The 21,087-nt window shown below is 41.2% G+C and overlaps 1 protein-coding gene and 1 long non-coding RNA gene across 2 annotated transcripts; one reads left to right on the top strand and one right to left on the bottom strand.

Moving 5' to 3' along the window:
• Positions 1–2,174: 2,174 nt before the first annotated feature.
• On the top strand, positions 2,175–3,723 carry LOC141621739 (uncharacterized). Its single transcript, XR_012532633.1, has 5 exons — positions 2,175–2,454; positions 2,538–2,924; positions 3,174–3,280; positions 3,494–3,541; positions 3,638–3,723. It is a non-coding gene; the product is annotated as an uncharacterized LOC141621739 (long non-coding RNA).
• Positions 3,724–6,659: 2,936 nt separating this feature from the next.
• On the bottom strand, positions 6,660–7,430 carry LOC141619578 (uncharacterized). Its single transcript, XM_074436591.1, has one exon. The coding sequence runs from the start codon at positions 7,428–7,430 to the stop codon at positions 6,660–6,662; it is 771 nt and encodes a 256-aa protein (XP_074292692.1).
• Positions 7,431–21,087: the final 13,657 nt, after the last annotated feature.

The following is a 21,087-nucleotide window of genomic DNA, read 5'->3' as shown; positions in this document are numbered from 1 at the left end:
GGAGGAGGGGTTGCAGGAACCGCTGCCCTGGTAGATTTATTTTTTACAGCCATTATTTGAAAGATTATGGAGAATTGATCGAAGATTGAAGAAGTTGGGAATTAAGAGAACTGAAGAGAAAGATTATTAAGAGAAAAATAAGGAGAATTGCTTTGGCGAGTTCAACTTAATGAAGCACGCAGGTATTTATAGTGGAGAAGATTAGGGTTTGAACCGCAAAGGAAGTGGATAATGATTAAGGAAGTTGCAGTAAATCTTACACACGTCATAAACTACAGTAAAATAGCCGTTACAGGAAACTGACTGAGCATAACTTAACCGTTGGGTAATCTTACTAAAAATAAAGTTATCTCCTCATTTTTTTCGTCCTGGCACACTGAAAATAAGGAGATAAGGGGCAATTGTTAGGCTTGGAAATCCGTAGACCTTCCTGATCAGTATCTCATCTAAACCTGACTACCAGGCCGTTAAGGTGTCAGGCTATCAGGGCACATAAAGATAGGCGTCAGGCCATGGAGAGGTCAACGGTCAAAATATCAGGACGATATTAGACCATAAACGCGTATTATAAAAGGATTATATACGCAGCATTGAATGAGAAGATCTCGCAGTAAATGCAGTAATTAAGGGAGTAATATTTAGCCATTATTACAGGCAATAATGGAGAATAATCAGCATTCAATACCATATCAGGCAGCCGTTCAAGATTAGAGCTTATATATAAGGAGCACTTTGAAGACATTGGAGATATCTCGTTCTTGCACAAGAAGAAGCATACACTTACATACGCAATACATAGAAGAAATATAAGCATTATTATTGTCATACAGTTATTCTCCCAAATTACATAGTGAAATCCTCTCCTGGCTTCGTGCCCGTGGTTTTTTCCCATTCAAGGGTTTTCCACGTACAAAATTCTTTGTTTCATTGTTGTTATTGTTGTTTACAGCTTTATATTTAACCCTGACGACCTGACCAATAGACTATTGTAACAACAAATTTTGTATTGCGATAACTGAAATACAAAACAAGGAAACAATTATATTTTATTAATAAATATCAAAAGTACGTGTACAATCTCTAATGTATCCTCTGATTCTAATATGCTGTAAGGGGTACGTGTACGGAGTACACGTGAGGGGTACGCGTGTAGACAAATTTAATTGCTCTACGCGCAATGTAAATTTGATTTCTTGAGAGGGTCGCGATGACTTGAATCTCTCTTGAAGGTTTGAACTTGTGATTGAATCTTCAACGCAGGCGGCACGATTTGATGTGCTTGTTGACTGCTTGCAATGATTTTGACAGAGAGGATTTGTAGGAATTTGTACCTTGTTCTCTCTAGCTCCTTTGCAATTATGAATTTCCAACCCTTTGAATGAATGAGAAGAGCTCTATTTATAGAGTTTCAATTCCCCTTGTTGGACTTTGGTGGTCACAGGCCCATTTATGGGTTTATTTGTAACCTTGGCCCAAGTTTGATTCTTTCTTGGATTTAGTGATCCGAATAACTCCTCTAAAATCCGAATCGACCCATATTTCATTTAATCGGGACAAAATAATTAAATTAAGTTAAAATTTGGTATTAACTCAAAATAATTAATTTATTTTATTTATTCGGCACATTAATAAATTTTCCGTGCCTACAAATTGCCCCCTCGGGACCTTGTCACGTGCACCTCCCGGTGCCTTGACGTGGCGGGGTCTCGATTTTGCTTTGACTTGGAAGTCGGTGAAGAGCGCCCTTGTCGCGAAGACAGCTCGACTTGACTTGATTTGACTTGGAAATTGATAATGAACACCCTAACTTGTCGCAAGAATGGTCCATCCTTTTTGTCACCATGTCATTATCCAACTTGGCGGGTGAATTTGTGTTTGACTTGGAAGTCGAGGTGTACCCGAACTTATCGTAAGGGTAGTAGCTCTTGAAATTATTTGACGTCAACTTTTTTTGCTTGACTTGGAAGTCGATGGCACCTCAATTTGTCATTGAGATAATCCATTTTTCTTGTAATGTCACCCTATCATTATTTAACTTCGCGGGTGAATTTTTGTTTGACGTTTGTCCTTGTGCCTTTGATGATAGCGTAACCTCGGTAATTTTATACCGTTGGATTACATGATGCGGATTCCTAACTACATGTGAACTTCACATCACAATTCCACGAATAAAACTTTAGGCCCAAACTCATAGATGAGCTACTTAGAAACATCCAAATTATATCAACAAGAATTTCCTTATTCCTGCCGTTCTCATATTCCTTGGACTGCAAGTTGTTTTTTTTTTTTTTAAACTTAGGTTAAAATAAACCCATGCCTATATATACACGACATCCTCCATGCTCATCAAACCATCATCGCCCTTTTTCGTTTAATCGCCATTCAGGACTCGGGACTCAGGAGAGTAAAGATATACTCCGTATTTGGCCCCTTATCTTGTCAGTGTGTCACATGGTATGTATTTCACTAATTTGTGTTTATACCAACGTAACTATCTTCTCATCTTCAATTTTTTTTTTTTTTTTTTTTTTTTTCAGCCAATCAGAAGGTCGACATCAGGACGAAATCCTCGTATTCGCTTGACCATGTGTATGCGTTCGTTTGACCGAAGCTTATCTGAATTTTCGGTCTGCAATTCTCGACCGATTCGGACAAACTAACCAGAATTTGACCACGAATTGATCTGTCTTTTTCTTTTTACCATCTTATTCATGATCAACAATTGCATGAATAATTTACTTGTGAGAAGCAAATTCGTCTTTTGTTTATCTCTTCTTCATGTGGATTCTTAGCCTTTTCTTTGTATTTTTTTTGCGATGGAGTAACGAGACGACACCTAGAAAGGCGACGGAGTCCTGCCAGCCACCGTGCTATTGGAATTGTAATGAAGTCTGCGCAGCCGGCTTATGTATCCTATAATTGTGGTAATGGTGGTTATGGGTATAAAGGTCATGGCCTCTGAAAATTAATCAAGTCGTCTGATATTTGCATGTTGTGGGAGTAATAAACAACATACCCAATTTTATCATGAAAATATTACTTTTGGGATGCATATTTATTACCGTTTTTTCCTTCTTCAATCTTTCCTTACAGTACTGGTTTTCACTTTGGCTCTTTGTTGCATACCTTTGTTTTTATCCTTATTCCATCTCTTTCTTATTTTCCTTTTGCAGGTCTTGCAATTTGAGAACCAACATGATTGACTCGAGCATCATTACAATATTAAGAGCAAAATTTTCGAACCTTTGACGCTTGCGGCGATCTTTTGAATCTGGTCGGAGTAAGATGAATAACTTCTCTTTTGATATTTTTTTTTTTTGATCAGTTGATGCTTGCATTATTTCCTGAAAATCCGAACCTGTTTCCGATGAATGCTAGCCTCAATTTCGAGCAGAGTTGAACATGAACTGACTCGAATAACTTCATGAATAATCCAACCAAAATTGCGTCGTGATTACCTTCACCTTTGACTTGTATATTTGGCTCTATTAAGGGATAAAGAAAAGCAAATTGGTGGAATGGCAGATGCTCTTTGTTCGAGGTAATGCCAAATTGCCAACGTACACTATATCTTCTTATGAGCTTATACACATAATGTATTATGCTATGCGTGTAAATTGACCCTTTTTTTTTTTAGATAATGCGTTGATATTGGGTCAAGTCTTATGGAGCGTGCTTATCGACCGACATGGATTTACTCCGGTCGGATCATTTCGACTCTCCTTTGGAGTTATCATGCAATGTACCCGATTCGTCGACCGCATGAAGATTTGGGACTCACTTGGAAGCATGGAAACGAGTATACCACATATTCTTTGTATTCGGTATGTCTTTATTTGTTGGCGAATACATGCAGGGCTCACGTTTCGTCTCTTTTGATCAAGCAATTTCAATCTATCAATATTTCCTGCAAGACCATCGTATTTGTTCACGCACGGCATCTTATTTATCCACTGCGGAAGATTTATTACTTCAGACAATATTCCAGCCTCCAGTCGAGTTGTCAGGGTGAACCCATTTTTGGGTCATCGCGACAGGGTGAACCCATTCGGGTCATCGCGACACAGTTTTGAAGACTTATTGCCTGTTAGGGTGAACTCATTCTTGGGTCATCGCGACAGGTTGTGTCAGGGTGAACCCATTCGGGTCATCGCGACACAGTTTTGAAGACTTATTGCCTGTTAGGGTGAACCCATTTTTGGGTCATCGCGACAGGTTGTGTCAGGGTGAACCCATTCGGGTCATCGCGACACAGTTTTGAAGACTTATTGCTTGTTAGGGTGAACCCATTTTTGGGTCATCGCAACACAGTTTTGAAGACTCATGCAATGAACCTCCTTATGAAGACTATTATTTCATTACCCTCTCCCCATGAGACCTGCCGGATGAATAAACTTCTTGACCTGATGTCCCTCCTACTTGCAAAAGACTTCCACATATTCTCTATATTAACTTGTACTTTTTTTTTTTTTTTTTTTTTTTTTTTTTTTTTTTTTTTTGCAGGGCTGCAACTTGAAATGGACTTGACTCGTAGACTCCAAGAGAGTACGAGCTACTCCTGGAGGGTCATCTTGGGTTCCCTTTGGAGTAACCATGCAATGAACCCGCTCGTCGATTATAAGGAAGTTCCAAGCCTTTATGTGCCAGATTGCTACACCATTTCATTACCTGTATGCGATGTGACCCTCTTTTTTAGAGATCTATCCAAGGCTAACCGTGAAGCAAATAGTGTAAAGACCTAGCTCAAGCGGAACTCGCCATCAATTAACATGGTCTTGGTCTTTTACAAACTTGGTTGACGATTGACTGTAATTTTAGCCGTACACAGTTTAAACTCTTGCGGGCCAGGAGTAATTATTTTGTTGTAACTTTTTTGGTTTTTTTTTTTTTAGTGTGGCTGCACTTGAACAAAGTGCTTGCTCAAACTGCCTACGTACTTGCAAAGCTACCAAGGTGACAACTTGCAAGATCAAACCAACGTAGTTCAAGAGAGGGATTTTTTTGTTTGGAGGTGTGGCTGCACTTGAGCTACATGTTCACCCAAGTTGCCTACGTACTTGTGAAGCACAAAATGTATTTCACAAGATCAAGCCGACGTAGTTCATAAAGGAAGAAAGGAGTATATTTTTTTTATTGGAGTTTTTTTTTTGTGTAGATTTTTTTTTCTTTTTTTTCTTTTTTTTTTTTTTTTTTTTGAAACAGTTTAACCTCTTGCTTAGGAGCTTGGACTTGCAGTTTACGCTCTTGCTTAGGAGCCTGGACTGTTGGGATTTAAGAATAGTAACGCTTCAAAAACTTCCCATTGATTGGGCCTACCCGAACGCCGTCTTCATCCACGATTTTGTAAGCACCATTTGTATAGACCTCCTGTACCACGTATGGACCATCCCACTTAGAGGTGAACTTGCCAATTGGCTTGTGAGAGGTGATGATTGGTCTTCGTACTGCAAGGACGAGGTCTCCTACTTGGAAAGAACGAGGGCGCACCTTTTTGTTGAATGCGCGTGACAACCTTGCTTGATAGCACTGGAGCTTTTGTTGAGCCTCTAATCTCTTTTCATCGAGAGCTTCCAACTCTGCTAATCGCAATTTGTCATTCTCATCATCTGTGAGTCCCTCCTGAATAGCAATGCGTAAGGAAGGGATCTGCAACTCCAAAGGCAACACAGCCTCCACTCCATACACCAACGCGTATGGGGTTGCCTGAGTAGGTGTTTTGTATGTGGTACGATATGCCCACAACGCCTCACCAATCCTTTCATGCCAATCTCGCTTTGACTTTGCTACTACTTTTCTCAACAAGTTGCAAAGAGTTTTATTAAAGGCTTCAGCCAAACCATTTGCAGAGGCATTGTACATGGATGACTTGTATTGTTTGAACTTGAATTTTTCTCCCAGACTTGTCATCAGATGGTTGAAAAATTGTTTTCCATTGTCAGTTGTGATACGTTGAGGTACACCATATCTGTAGATGATTTGGGTTCTAATGAAGTCCACAACATTTTCTTTCTTCACTTCCCGTAGTGTGATGGCTTCTGCCCATTTTGAGAAGTAGTCAGTGGCAGCGAGGATATACTCGTGTCCATTTGAGGCCTTTGGAGTAAGAGGTCCCACAACATCAAGTCCCCAAGCTTCAAAGGGCCATGAAGAAACAGTAGGATGTAACGGCTCCGGCGGTTGGTGTATGAAGTTTGCGTAGAACTGACAGGGTTCACATTTTTTCGCAAAGTCCATACAATCTTGCACCATGGTTGGCCAGTAATACCCCATTCTCTTTACGCGATCATGAAGTTTAGGCCCAGATTGATGAGCACCACAAATGCCAGAATGAGCTTCATGCATTGCTTGATAGCTTCGTCCTTGCTTAGACACCTCAACCATTGGCACGAGAAAGAACGTCCGTAGAGTGTCCCTTTATAGTGAATGAACTTTGGAGCACGTCGACGTATTTCTACCTTGTGTCTGGGATCATCGGGTAGTTTTTGGTGGTCCAAAAAATCAATGATAGGTTGACGCCAATCATCTTCATCAAGCGTGTAGACGCATATCATGTTGGTTGTGTCTACATTTTCTTCTCCTTCAAGCGATGATACTACCCAACGATTGCAGATCGGGACATTCATAGACTCTTACGCCCCCGGTGCCAAAGTGGTGCAAGATTAGCAAGCGCGTCGGCCCAACTTATTGGCACTCCTTGGCACATGACCAACATGGATGTCCTCAAGTTGATTCAACAGTTGTAATGCCCGTTGATGGTAGGGAATCAAGTCTTCCTTTTTTACTTCATATTCACCAAGGACTTGGTTGACCACCAGCTTCGAGTCGCCGTAGATGTCCATATCTCTAACACCTATTTCGATCGCCATTTGGAGGCCGAGTATGAGAGCTTGGTATTCTGCCATATTATTTGAGCACAACTGAGTGAGCGTAAAGGAGTATGGCATGAGATGATTTTGTGGAGTTACGAATACAATACAACTCCGGCTCCGACTCCGTCCTTCCTTGCAAAGACCGTCAAAGTACATTTGCCATGGAGGTAGGACGTCCACATAGAAAATTTCTTCTCCTGGGAGGTCATCTGAAATTTCCCACTCTGCTGGCACTGGATGATCAGCAAAGAAGTCGGCGATAGCTTGGCCTTTAACAGCCTTTTGAGGCACGAACACCAAGTCATACTGCTTAAGTAACATTGCCCATTTCGCAAGTCTTCCAGACAAGACTGGTCTTGAGAGTATGTACTTGATTGGATCAGCTTTTGAGACCACGTGTATGGTATGCGCCTGCATGTAGTGTCTCAACTTCTGGATGGCGAACACCAAAGCAAGACATATCTTCTCTATGGGCAAGTAATTCAACTCGGCTCCAACCAAGGTACGACTCAAGTAATAGAGTGCTCTCTCTTTACGGTCTTCAATTTCTTGAGCACACATTGCCCCCAGTGAACGTTCTTGTGCTTTGCGATGTAGAGGACAAGTGGCTTTCCGGAATTGGTGCCCCAAAGACGGTGCACTTTCGCCAAGTACTTCTTGATGCTATCAAAAGCATTTTTGCATTTTTCATCCCATTGGAATGGAGCATCCTTTTTCATGAGATGGCTGAATGGTTGGCAACGTCCTGCTAGGTTAGATATGAACCTTCGAATGTATGCCAAACGTCCTTGCAATCCGCGCAACTCTTTTAACGTCTTTGGTTCCGGCATTTCGTTGATGGCTTTAATTTTTGTTTGGTCAATTTCAATGCCTCTATGCCTAACCACAAACCCCAAGAACTTCCCAGATGTGACACCGAACGCACACTTGAGTGGATTCATCTTGAGTTGACATTTTCTAAGTCTTTCAAAGACGGTTCGAAGGTCTTTGATATGGTCTTCTCTTTTCTTTGATTTGACAACCACGTCATCAACATAACACTCTATTATTTTATGCAGCATGTCATCAAAGATCTTTTGCATTGCGCGTTGGTACGTAGCGCCAGCATTCTTCAATCCAAACGGCATGACGTGTAGCGAAGATCCCTTTTGGGGTTCGAAACCTGTTGCTTCTTGATCTTCGGGTGCCATATGTATTTGATTGTAACCAGCAGTACAATCCATGAATGAGAGGGCTTCATGACCAGTGGTTGCGTCAATCATCAACTCTCAGAATCGGCAAAGGGAAGTCATCCTTCGGGCATGCATCATTAAGGTCTCTGAAGTCGACACATATGTAGATTGTCCATTCTTCTTTCGATCGGGACAATGTTTGCTATCCAAGTAGAATATTTGACTTCTCGAATGAAACTTGCTTCAATGAGTTTATTGACTTCCTTTTCAATTTCAGGTACAAGCTCCGGCCTGAAACGACGTTGAGGTTGCTTTTTGGGATTTGTGCCTTTCTTGATTGCTAGACGATGAACTGCAATTTTTGGGCTGAGTCCAGGCATCTCTTTATAGCTCCAAGCGAAGACATCTTTGTACTCGACCAATAACTTGTAGTACTCCTCCTCTTCTTCCTTAGTCAGCAAAGCACCGACATAAATGGGGCGAGGATCTTGTAGTTCCCAAATTGAGTTCCTTGAGTTCATCCCACGATCGATTGCCCCCGTCTTCAAGTGTTTCGGGGCCTCATCGGCCTCAACTTCTTCATTCTCGTCGGTATCTCTTCTCTTTGTGATATGATATGATGACGTTGTAACTTCTAAATATCTTGGCTTCTTTACATCAGAGGGACGTGAAGAGGAAGGAATAGGCTCAACATTTTTTGACTGGCCTGTGAGGACTAGTACGCGCCTCCTTGCTTTGAGTGGCTCATGCTGGATGATATCCACTACTTGCATACGCTTCATGCGAGATGGTATTACGCTTCTCAAATCATCACTTACTCTTACTTCTTCTTCATTTTGTGTTGCAAAAGTTGAGAGAGGACGACCCTCACCACTATTCCTCTTGAGAGCCCCTAGTCGATTGAAGACTGTTTTTGATGGACCACCCAAGCGTTCATGTATTGCGCCCTTTTTGTTTATGCGCAACGAAGGTGTTGACACTTTGACCTTACTTTCTCCTTGATTGCCAAGCCTAGCAAAGACAGAAATGTGTTTGGTTGAAGAATTTGGTCTCCCTAACCTTGTAAATATATAAGGACGACACTTCTCTGCAGGTGGACTTATTCGATCGAAGACTGAAGATGGATGCATCTTTTCCTCTCCTTCTTCATTTTCTTCGACCTCTTCTCTTGTGATGTCGAGAAGATGCAGTAGCCCCTTTTCTACGAGCACCAATCTTCACAGGCGCAGGAGACTCATATCCGAGCCCGGCCCTGGTCACCATGAAGTTCCCATCTTGCTTGAACACTTCATGTTGCGCTTTGTTAAGACCGTACGGCTCAACTTCTATAACTTTGCCGAGAGGAGTCGGATTTGTAAAGTCATATCCAGCCTTCGCAAGTAGCCTGTAAGCATTGGAATCAAATATCCCCTTATTTTCCTCACTTGATGATTGACCGGATGAACAGATGAAACCATTTGGAGGAGGTCTCACAATCTTCATTTGAGATGAACTTGGTAGAGGTGTAACGACTTTGGCTACCCATTCCTGCTTGAACATCAGACTTGACTTTTTATCCTTAGGCTCTATCTTTGGTGTTAGACACTCTGCAAAAGGACTCTCCCCATCTTTGCGGCGAGACTTCGGGATGTAGCGTAGTACTGGTGGTGTAGTTTTCTGCGGCGTCTCTTGCTTCTTAGGTGACGCAACAGGAGTAGCTGTTTTGTTGACCTTGTCTACATCTTTCTTAACATCATTTTCTTTAGCAGGACTTGCAGCTTCATCTTCTTTGATGATGTTCTTTTCCCGCTTACCTCCTTTTCCTGTTGAAGAGATGGTGGTTGGCATGAACTCACTGGAAGTACCATTCTCTTCAAAGAATTTTGCATCAGCGAAGAAAGAGTCGACTTTAGAGAAAGGTTTGGCATCTCCGTCTATCTTTCTTTCACCACCACGATAATATTTCAAGCATTGATGGAGGGTTGAGGCGACAACTCCATTTTCGTGCTTCCAAGGTCGTCCCAGCAATAGTTTAAACGATGTCTTGCCATCCATGACATGGAACAATGTGTCGGAAGAAAGATCACCCATGGTAAGGTTCACACGGATCATGCCAACCGCACGCTCCCCATTCAAGTTGAAACCATGAATCATTGTTCGACTACTCGAGAGTTCATCCATTGTGATCCCTAATTCATTCATGGTGGATTTTGGCATGAGATTGACTCCTGAGCCTCCATCTATTAAGATGCGCTTGACCTTTTGCCCCCGGATGTACCCCGACACATAAAGTGGCCTGTTGTGAGGCTTGGATCCAAGAAGTAAATCCTCATCTGAGAAACTCAAAGCTGCATTGCAGGAGACACATGTAGACACCGAAATTTTATATTTTTGGTATCTATTTATTTTATAATATCTTTTGTATTTTAGAGATAATTATCAGAAAATAATGTGATAATATCTTAGAATATTCTAGAATATGCCGTCTTGCCCTCCAAGCTACTAGACTATAAATACAGCTCTTGTGTTTAGGGTTTAAGGGAGAGCATGGATTAAGTCAAATAAACGACCCCGTCATCCTACTACCAAATTGTAGGTATGATGGAATAAGTCACAAAAAGACCCCATATTTTCTCCCTGCGAGATTAAGTCGATAAGACCCTCGTAGAAACTATCAAACCCTAGCTTTAGGATGGAATCAAGAGATCTACGAAAGTTGTAACCTCAATCTTCCAGTTATAAAATAAAAATCTTGTTTCCGTATTCTTTTTGTTCCTCTTTATTGTTTATTATTGCAGGTTCAATTTTTATGGTTTACAAATTGGCACGCCCGGTGGGACGATTTTCGCTCTTCATCTCCATTCTCAAGGGTCAAATTCAGTAGCAGATTCGAGACCAAGTTGCAACCGACATCAAAGTCTCTACAACCAGTCTCGAGGGGCATTTGTAGACACCGAAATTTTATATTTTTGGTATCTATTTATTTTATAATATCTTTTGTATTTTAGAGATAATTATCAGAAAATAATGTGATAATATCTTAGAATATTCTAGAATATGCCGTCTTGCCCTCCAAGCTACTAGACTATAAATACAGCTCTTGTGTTTAGGGTTTAAGGGAGAGCATGGATTAAGTCAAATAAACGACCCCGTCATCCTACTACCAAATTGTAGGTATGATGGAATAAGTCACAAAAAGACCCCATATTTTCTCCCTGCGAGATTAAGTCGATAAGACCCTCGTAGAAACTATCAAACCCTAGCTTTAGGATGGAATCAAGAGATCTACGAAAGTTGTAACCCTCAATCTTCCAGTTATAAAATAAAAATCTTGTTTCCGTATTCTTTTTGTTCCTCTTTATTGTTTATTATTGCAGGTTCAATTTTTATGGTTTACAACACATCCAGTTGATTGCTCAGGAGGCTCGCATTTTTCCTTCATCTTGCCTGCGTACAATTCTGGCTTCTCAAGTCCTTGAATTATCAGCTTACGCTTATCTTTAGGTAGATGAAAGATTTGTTTCCACCCCATGTTTGTAGGAAGGGCATCGAGAGCAGCCACTATTTCGTTCTCTTTTTTAGAATGAGACTGTTGTGGTGATACCGCATCATCTAGGCCCCTTTCCTCATTCTTCTTTTCATCGTCGCCACCTTGATAGGCGAGATGGTGCACGCAAGATAACCTTGTTCATGAAATCTCGCGGGAAGAATTCTTCTAAGGTGACGGGACTTGGTGGTTCTTGTTCCAGCAATTCAATTGGCAAGACATGTGGTTTGACAACTATTTTGGACTTTTTCTTTCCCTTCGTCTTGCGAGGTTTCGTCTTCTTTGATTGTTTTCTTCGACGGTGAACAGGTTGCGCTGTCTGTCTTGTTTGTTTCTTTGACTTCTTGCGCGTAACCAAAGTCCAACCTTCATCGTCATCTTCATGCTTCTTTTCCTCATTCTTATTCTGAGGAGGTAGTTTTTCTTCCAATGACATTGGAGGTAGCAACGGCAATGACCCTTGGATCTGTAATGCCACAGGCTCAAAACTTCCGAACTGCAACATATACACACATTGTCCTTGCCGTATAATTGGCTCGTCAAGTTGCTCCAGGACTACAGTAGTTTGATTTGTGGTTCTTTGTGTCCTCCAAGTCAAGAATGATCTTCCCTTCCTTGGAGAGCTGCATGATCTTCTCCTTGAGTGTTATACACTTTTCAATAGGATGACTCACCAGCCTATGATAACGACAGTAATTAGGATCGTTTGTCTTGTTTGCTTGCTCGGGCGCTTGGACTCGGCAATTGTATAACCTTCTTTTCCAAGAGGTCATCAAGCATTCCGGACAAGTCGAACTGGGAATGGATATTTCTTAGCCTGCAACTCTTTCAATGTAGGCTTGTCTCGTTGGTAGTTGTAAGAGAATGATTCTTTCTTCTTTTCATACTTAGGCTTTGACGAGATTTTGACAGTGCACTCTTTGGTTTCGACGACCATTGTTTCCTTTGTCGACGATTTGGAGTTCTTATCAGTTTTCTTGAACTCCTTCTTTTCACTTGGCACCTTAGAAGAACTTGGTCGAGCACTACCATGTTCTTTGATTGTGATCTCCATGTCATGGGCGCGGGTAGCCAGGTCTTGGAAGCTCTTTGGCATGATCCCTTTCAGGATGTAAAGAATGTCCCATTTCATCCCGTTGACGCACATTTCAACTGCTGACGCTTCACTTAAGCGATCCTTACATTCCAGACTCAGCGCACGCCACCTGTTGATGTAATCGACGACAGGCTCATCTTGCCATTGAGATGTCTTTGTCAATTCGCTCATGCTGACGACACGTCCTGGTGTCTTTGTAGAATCGTTGAGGAATTCATCTTCCATGTGACCCCACTGTCGATTGACTCGAGTTCAGATCCGTGTACCCGGTCGAACGCGATCCCTTTGAGCGAACGAACGAACTGCTTCACCAAACGATCACCTTCTGTTCCAGCATTGTTGCATGTCTCGACGAAGTGGGCAATGTGTTGCTTTGGGTTCCCCTTCCCGTCGAACTGTTGAAATTTTGGAGGCGATAGCCAGGATGGCATGCGCAGATGTCAATCCTCTTAGTGTAAGGCTTGATGTAGCGTCCACTACTTGTCGAGCTATCATCCAACTGACACTTGATCGTCTTGGCTATTAACTCCTGCAGACTTCTCTTCGGTGAAGTTCTTGATCTCATTTTTGGCTTTTCCCTATCCTCGCCAACTTCTCTATCGCTATCATCATCCCTATCGGTGTCACCATGCTCGCTCTCGGCCTTCCTGTCACGGAGTGCCACCACCTCTTTTTGGAGCTCATCAATTTTTTTGTTCTTTTCTTCACTCTCCTTCATCATCTTTTCAAGGAGATCATTCATTTTCTGCATTCGATCCTCAAGAGTATCGCCACTTATCACCATGACTGAAGCAACGTTAGGAGTTGAGGTTTCTTTCTTCTTTGGCGACGCTTTGGGTTTGCATGGAGAAGCCTTCTTGTCAACCTTAACACTTCTAGTCTCCTCGCGTGAAGGAGAAGAGGCCCAGAGCGCTATGTAGCAGCAGCAGCTATGGAGGCGACAGAGAACTTGCGCGGCCTAGTTGGGACGTGTGCAGAGCGTAGACTGGCAGCAGCAGCATTGACAGTAGCCTTCTTTGCCATTCCTCTTGTGGAGATGCCAACTGACTGCGTAGCAGGGGAGGTAGCAGCAATGGGGGTACCCTGCAGGATATCTGCGTAGGTCTTCTTGGATGGACTGGAGGAGATGCTTTGCTTAGTAGACATCTTCTTGTTTTGGTAGACTTGAATAAAACAACAGTAGAGATGAGAGGTAGAGATTTTCACGTCGGGTTCACCAAAATTTGTAATAAACAAATTTTGTATTGCGATAATCTGAAATACAAAACAAGGAAACAATTATATTTTATTAATAAATATCAAAAGTACGTGTACAATCTCTAATGTATCCTCTGATTCTAATATGCTGTAAGGGGTACGTGTACGGAGTACACGTGAGGGGTACGCGTGTAGACAAATTTAATTGCTCTACGCGCAATGTAAATTTGATTTCTTGAGAGGGTCGCGATGACTTGAATCTCTCTTGAAGGTTTGAACTTGTGATTGAATCTTCAACGCAGGCGGCACGATTTGATGTGCTTGTTGACTGCTTGCAATGATTTTGACAGAGAGGATTTGTAGGAATTTGTACCTTGTTCTCTCTAGCTCCTTTGCAATTATGAATTTCCAACCCTTTGAATGAATGAGAAGAGCTCTATTTATAGAGTTTCAATTCCCCTTGTTGGACTTTGGTGGTCACAGGCCCATTTATGGGTTTATTTGTAACCTTGGCCCAAGTTTGATTCTTTCTTGGATTTAGTGATCCGAATAACTCCTCTAAAATCCGAATCGACCCATATTTCATTTAATCGGGACAAAATAATTAAATTAAGTTAAAATTTGGTATTAACTCAAAATAATTAATTTATTTTATTTATTCGGCACATTAATAAATTTTCCGTGCCTACAACTATCTAGAGCTAGTTAACCTTATATAACTCTACCCTGACCTGATTTCGCCTTGCGCAAAATCTACACAAAACATATTGTATTTTAATATTTCACTCTAAGGTCATTATTATCATTTAAACTTAACGAATATGGAAAATGCATAATACTTAATGAATGGATAAAATGTATAGTAAACGATAATGTAAATTGTGATTTATATATTTATCATGTTAATGAGCAAATTATAAAGTGTATCATTAATAATTGAATTATTAACTCATTTAACAAATAAGTTATTCAATACGTATTATTACAAGATATAAATAAAGTTAGTGGTCTAATGTTTCTAATTCATTTTAATACCAAACAAACTTACGGAATCCAAATTTAAACATAATCAATATAATTAGCATAACAAGTTTTGTAAGATTAAAGAGGTTAAGAGAAAGATTAGGTTGAGGGGTAATATCCGTATAAAACCCATAATTTGAAGGATTATAACGCAAATTTAATACGTGATTTATAGTCGTAAATGAAAATAACAATGAAACGATAAAGATCAAGGAATAACCTTCGGTCCTAGTGCAAATTGGCAATGAGAGATCAAAGTAGATCTCCTCCTAAATGATGCACCCAAGATCGTCTGAGAAATGCCCTTGTGCTAGAATGGATCCTCTAATTGCCTTGCAATATTGAGAGGATTATTTTGTGAGTTTTTCTTTAGATGAGAGATCTAGGTTTAGAGAGGAAAAATGTCTCTCAAAACCCTAGTTGTCATACAAATGATTATGCTTAGGTTACAAAAAGAGTGAGCCTCTCTTTTTGTTCATCCCATTCGGCCAAACCGAGTGAAGGAGAGGAGAAATGGGCTTTTCCATTTCCTCTTCATTTAAACTCGTGGTCCGAATCCAAATTACTAAATGTATATGACGCGGTTTCATTATAAACTGTCATCGGTTATCGGTTATTAAAGCATCAACTAATAACACGGATTAGTTGAATTATTAATACATGTCCGACAAAGACAATATTGTATAATTATATTCAATATACATTTAATTAAATATAAAACGCTTATATTCAATTTACGAATTAATCGCTTAATTCGCCTTAGCCATTATTATTTAATCCGTATTAAATAAAATATCTCAACATCACATTTTGACTAATTATTAGTCAAATAACTCGAACTAACTGGTTAGTCAAATTTGGCATCTACATATTTGTATTTTCATACCGTCACATCTCTCAAACGTATCCTATAGGTGTGAATTTTAGGGACCAGTTGATCACCGCCATCTCGTATGACAATAACGTCAAACTTATCTAGCAAGCCAACCGTTATTGATAAACGTGGATCAACCGATAATAATACCAAAAGTATGCCCTTTGATCCTTTTAGAGGTTTATAAGTCCTTGCACTAATTGTTAAGGACACCAGCCCCAACAAGCTCCCACTTGTCCGTACAAGTGTATGTGCAATGACGTTATCCGCACTAACCGGAGGACACGGCTCAACAAACTCCCACTTGTCCGTACAAGTGTATGTGCGATAACCGATTCTCATATTCATTTAAAATTTCTCCCACTCAATGTAAAACAATTTGCAGATCCGGATCCGCAAAGGTCGTATTTTACAATCGATCTGTATCTAGAGTGGTTTCCCCGACTAGAGAGTAACTTAACTGATAAGACGAATACGTATTCGAGCATGGCCATGCATTTCGATTCTGACTCCTCGAGTAGCCCTGAGAAATATCGAGTACCTGATAAAGGCTGAATATTTCCTACAACTCGACTCCTTCCGATCTAAGCACAGCATGAAATGACCCAGAAAAAATCTACTTGGCCCCCTGTTACGGATGACCGTGAGAAAGAAACCAAAGTCACCCAAAATCTGCCTTAGTCCTATCCACGACCGGGCACCGAATGTTATAAAACATTTAGGACTCCACGTCGATGTCACAATTGTGTCCTACGAAATATCCGTATAAATCGCCTCTGTGATTGGTCAGTCAACCGGTTGACTTATGGCTCGTTGAACCCACCATCAACCAACGTCACAAAATAATTACCTTGAGTTATCAGCTCACGTGGGCAATTAAGGACCAAAAATATAATGTTTGTTCAGTTCACTTTGTGGTGTTCAAAATTTGTCGTACAAATCCACATGAAAAACAAAATATATATAAATATCAAAACGATGATGTCGTATAGAGTACACAAGAAAATGAATCTAATCCATAAAAGAGTACTACAACTCAGGAACACGTTTAATTCCCATGTAATTAACATGTCCTTCATGCTTATCTTGTCGTAATGGTTTAGTGAGAGGATCTGCTATCTTATCATGTGTAGCAATCTTTTCTATCACTACTTCCTTTTGCTCCACGTAATCTCGGATTAGATGAGCTTTCCGTTGTACATGTCTAGACGCGACATAGTACTCGGACTCAGTCGTAGAATCTACTGTAACAGTTTGTTTGGAACTCTTCCAGCTGACTGCAGCGCCATTAAGAGTAAAAACGAATCCATAAGTCAATGCCCAATCTTTAGTCCTCCGTAGGTACTTAAGAATGTTCTTGACAGCCATCCAATGTGTTTCACCTGGATGCTGTTGGAATCAACTTGTCATACTCAATGCATATGCCACGTCCGGACGTGTACATATCATGGCATACATGATTGATCCTATAGCCGAGGCATAAGGAATCCGTGTCATGCGCTCTTTCTCTTCCGGTGTCTCTGGTGACTGAGACTTGCTCAAATGCACCCTGGAGCCATAGGAAGAAACCCCTTTTTGGAGTTAGTCATGCTTAATCTCTCTAGGACTTTGTCTATGTAAGACTCGATCGAGAGATAACATCCGTCGTGATCTATCTCGATAGATACGGATGCCTAGAATTCTTTGTGCCTCTCCCAGATCTTTCATCTGGAAATGGTTTTTCAACCATACTTTCACCGAAGTTAAGAGAGGTATGTCATTCCCAATCAGGAGTATGTCATCGACATACAATATTAGGAAGACAATCTTGCTCCCACTCGACTTGATATAAAGACATGGTTCCTCGACCGATCGAGTAAATCCATTTTCTTTAATCACTTGGTCGAAGCGATGATTCCAACTCCGAGATGCTTGCTTAAGTCCATAAATGGAACGCTTAAGCTTGCACACTTTCTTAGGATGTTCTGGATCGACGAAACCTTCGGGTTGTACCATGTACAACTCTTCCTCCAAAAAGCCGTTTAAGAAGGCGGTTTTCACATCCAATTGCCAAATTTCATAGTCATGAAAAGCGGCGATCGCTAAGATAATCCGAATGGAACGCAGCATGACTACGGGTGCAAAAATTTCATCGTAGTGCAAACCTGGCACTTGGGTGAAACCTTTAGCAACTAGTCGTGCTTTATAGATATCTTGTTGACCTTCCACAGAATGCTTTATCTTGTAAAGCCATTTGCATTGAAGGGGACGAACCTTAGCAGGTAAGTCAACAAGATCCCATACGTTGTTCTCATACATAGAGTCCATCTCGGATTGCATGGCCTCAAGCCATAGCTTTGAGTCGGAACTAGTCATGGCACCTTTATAGGTTGCGGGTTCACTACTCGTTATGAGTAGAACGTCATCTATGTCATGTTCCTCGACCATACCAATGTATCTGTCTGGAGGAATAGAGACTCTTCCCGACCTCCTAGGTTCCTCAGGAATATTCACCGCAGCCGGGATTGAAGGAATTGGTTCCTCCAATGGTTGCTCGGTATTTGGTTTGGAATCTCCGATGGTCGAAGGTTCTATCACTCTTTGCATTCTCGAGAAATTCCTTCTCTAAGAATGTCGCACTTGCCGCAACAAAAACACGTTGTTCGGTTGGCGAATAAAAGTAATGACCAAGTGTTCCCTTGGGATAACCTATAAAGTATGTCTTGACCGATCGCGGGCCGAGCTTATCCTCGTGTCTCCACTTGACATAAGCCTCACAGCCCCAAACCCGTATAAATGACAAGTTAGGGACCGTTCCCTTCCATAGTTCATATGAAGTCTTGTCAATGACTTTAGACGGACTTCGGTTAAGTATTAGAGCGGTGACAGTAAGAGCATAACCCCACAATGAGTCGGGCAACACGGTGTGACTCATCATGGATCGAACCATATCAAGTAGTGTTCGATTTCTCCGTTCGGACACACCATTCAATTGAGGTGTTCCGGTGGAGTTAAGCGTAGGGCAATCCCACCAGTCTTTGAGGTGTTGATCAAACTCGTGAGAAAGATACTCGCCACCACGATCTGAACGTAGTGTTTTAATCTTTCTACCTAATAGGTTCTGTACCCTATTCTGGTATTCCTTGAATTTTTCAAAGGATTCACTTTTGTGCTTCATTAAGTAGACATAGCCATATCTACTTAAATCGTCCGTGAGAGTGATGAAATACCTATAGCCTTCTCGTGCGGTGATTGACATAGGACCACATACATACGTGTGTATGAGTCCTAATAGGTCAGCAGCGCGCATTCCAACACCTTTGAAGGAAATCCGAGTCATTTTACCGATGAGACATGATTCACACGTGCCAAATGATTGAAAATCAAAGGCCGAGATAGCTCCATTTTTGATGAGCTGTTTAACGCGTTTCTCATTAATGTGTCCCATACGGCAGTGCCATAGATACGTTTGATCTTTGTCACCAACCTTTAACTTCTTATTCATTACGTGTAATATTTCGGTGGTCTGATATAAAACATAAATTCCATTCATGGAGACTGCCTTGCCAAAAATCATATCGTGTAATGAGAAAATGCAATTATTATTCTCTATTACAAATGAAAAACCAAGTTTGTCAAGTGCGTAAATTGAAATAATGTTTTAGAAAGACGGGTACATAATAGCGATTATATAAAATAACTCAAATCCGCTAGGAAGCTGGATCACGTATGTTCCCCTCGAGATGGCAGCCAATCGTGCTCCATTCCCGATACGCAGGTCCACCTCACCCTTTACGAGGGGTTCGATGTTCCGGAGCCCCTGCATATGATTACACAGATGAGAACCACAACCAGTATCTAGTACCCAAGTTCCGTAACTTGCGTGGTTAATCTCAATCATATGAATAAAAGTAGGAAAGGATGAAGACATACCAACAGGTTTAACGCGACCTGCTTTTATGTCCTCATGGTAAACAGGACATGTACGCCTCCAATGCCCAGTCTTGTGGCAATGATGGCATTCCATGTTATCGGTTTTGCTCTTTGTCGTGCCTGATGAGTTACTTGCCTCACCAGGCCCACTCTTACCTGACCCTGACTTCTTGAACTTCGGTTTGCCTACTGCTAGGTCTGCTTGAGCTTTGCCCTTACCCTTGCCCTTGTTTGTCATAACGAGAACATCTTGTTTCATGCTCCCACTGAACTTCATGTCCTTCTCGGTCTGTACGAGAAGGGAGTGCAGTTCATGGGGACTTTTCTTCAAATCATTCATATAGTAATTCGCCCTAAAGAGCGCAAAACCATCGTGGAGTGAATGAAGCATGCGGTCAATCACAATGTTCTCGCTGATTTTACAATCAAGCGTCTCCAGCTTCTCGACATTCTCAATCATGCTGAGAATGTGTGGGCTAACCGGTTGGCCCTTCTGGAGTCTCGCATCAAAGAAGCGAGTGGTATGCTCATAGGTCACGATTCTCGGTGCTTTTGAGAATTCCTTAGTGAGCGTGGTGAAAATCTTGTTTGCACCAAGGGCTATGAAGCGTTTCTGCAAATTGGGTTCCATTGCAAAAATGAGTACGTTTTTAATCGCACCCGCTTCCATACAGAAATCGTTAAACTTGGCGATTTCATTAGCTCTAGCCGTGGGACCTGGGTTTGCCGGGATGGGCTCTAATAGATATTTGAGCTTCCCGTCAGCAGCGGCAGCATGCCGTAATGCCGCCTCCCAATCCGCGAAGTTTGATCCATCATTCTTCAGTCGAGTAGACTGATTCATCTGATTCATGAAGATCCGAAGCCAGGACTCACGGTCCAATGTGACACTTGGCATTGGGTCGTCATCACGGCCAGCCATTATGTTATTAGCAGTTTAAATGATCGTGTTCTACACTGAAAAAGGAAGAAAAACAAAAACGAAATAAGCAACTCATCGAGGTGATTTAAGTCTATTTAAAAATTCATTTTAATCGTGTAGACTCAATGCACTTGCATAATTGATCTCCCTCAAGAATAATACAAGTGATCCCAAGACTCAATTTCTGTAAATTGATAAGCCAACTGTTTAGCTAATTCTTCCGTAAGAACTCTTGGTCGATAGATTTCTGTAAATCCTATCTATAGTCCACCATAATCACAGGATCGTACGAGTGACCATAGTGTTGAGATAAAATAGGTCAATCGGTTCCAACTTACCCGACGTAGAAGGGGTCATATTATGCCTACCGACGAAGAAGGGATTCATTGGAGTTTGACCTATAAAGACCGTTCTCAATTTTCGTTTATACGAGGAAGATCCCATCAACTCAGTTTTAATTCATTTTAAGTGAACGAATAACTAGCGTCTGCGTGAA

Source organism: Silene latifolia, chromosome X (genome assembly GCF_048544455.1).
Source record: "Silene latifolia isolate original U9 population chromosome X, ASM4854445v1, whole genome shotgun sequence".
NCBI classification, from domain to species: Eukaryota; Viridiplantae; Streptophyta; class Magnoliopsida; order Caryophyllales; family Caryophyllaceae; genus Silene; species Silene latifolia.
Note: the sequence above shows the minus strand (reverse complement) of the source record. Positions and strands in the feature narration are given on the sequence as shown.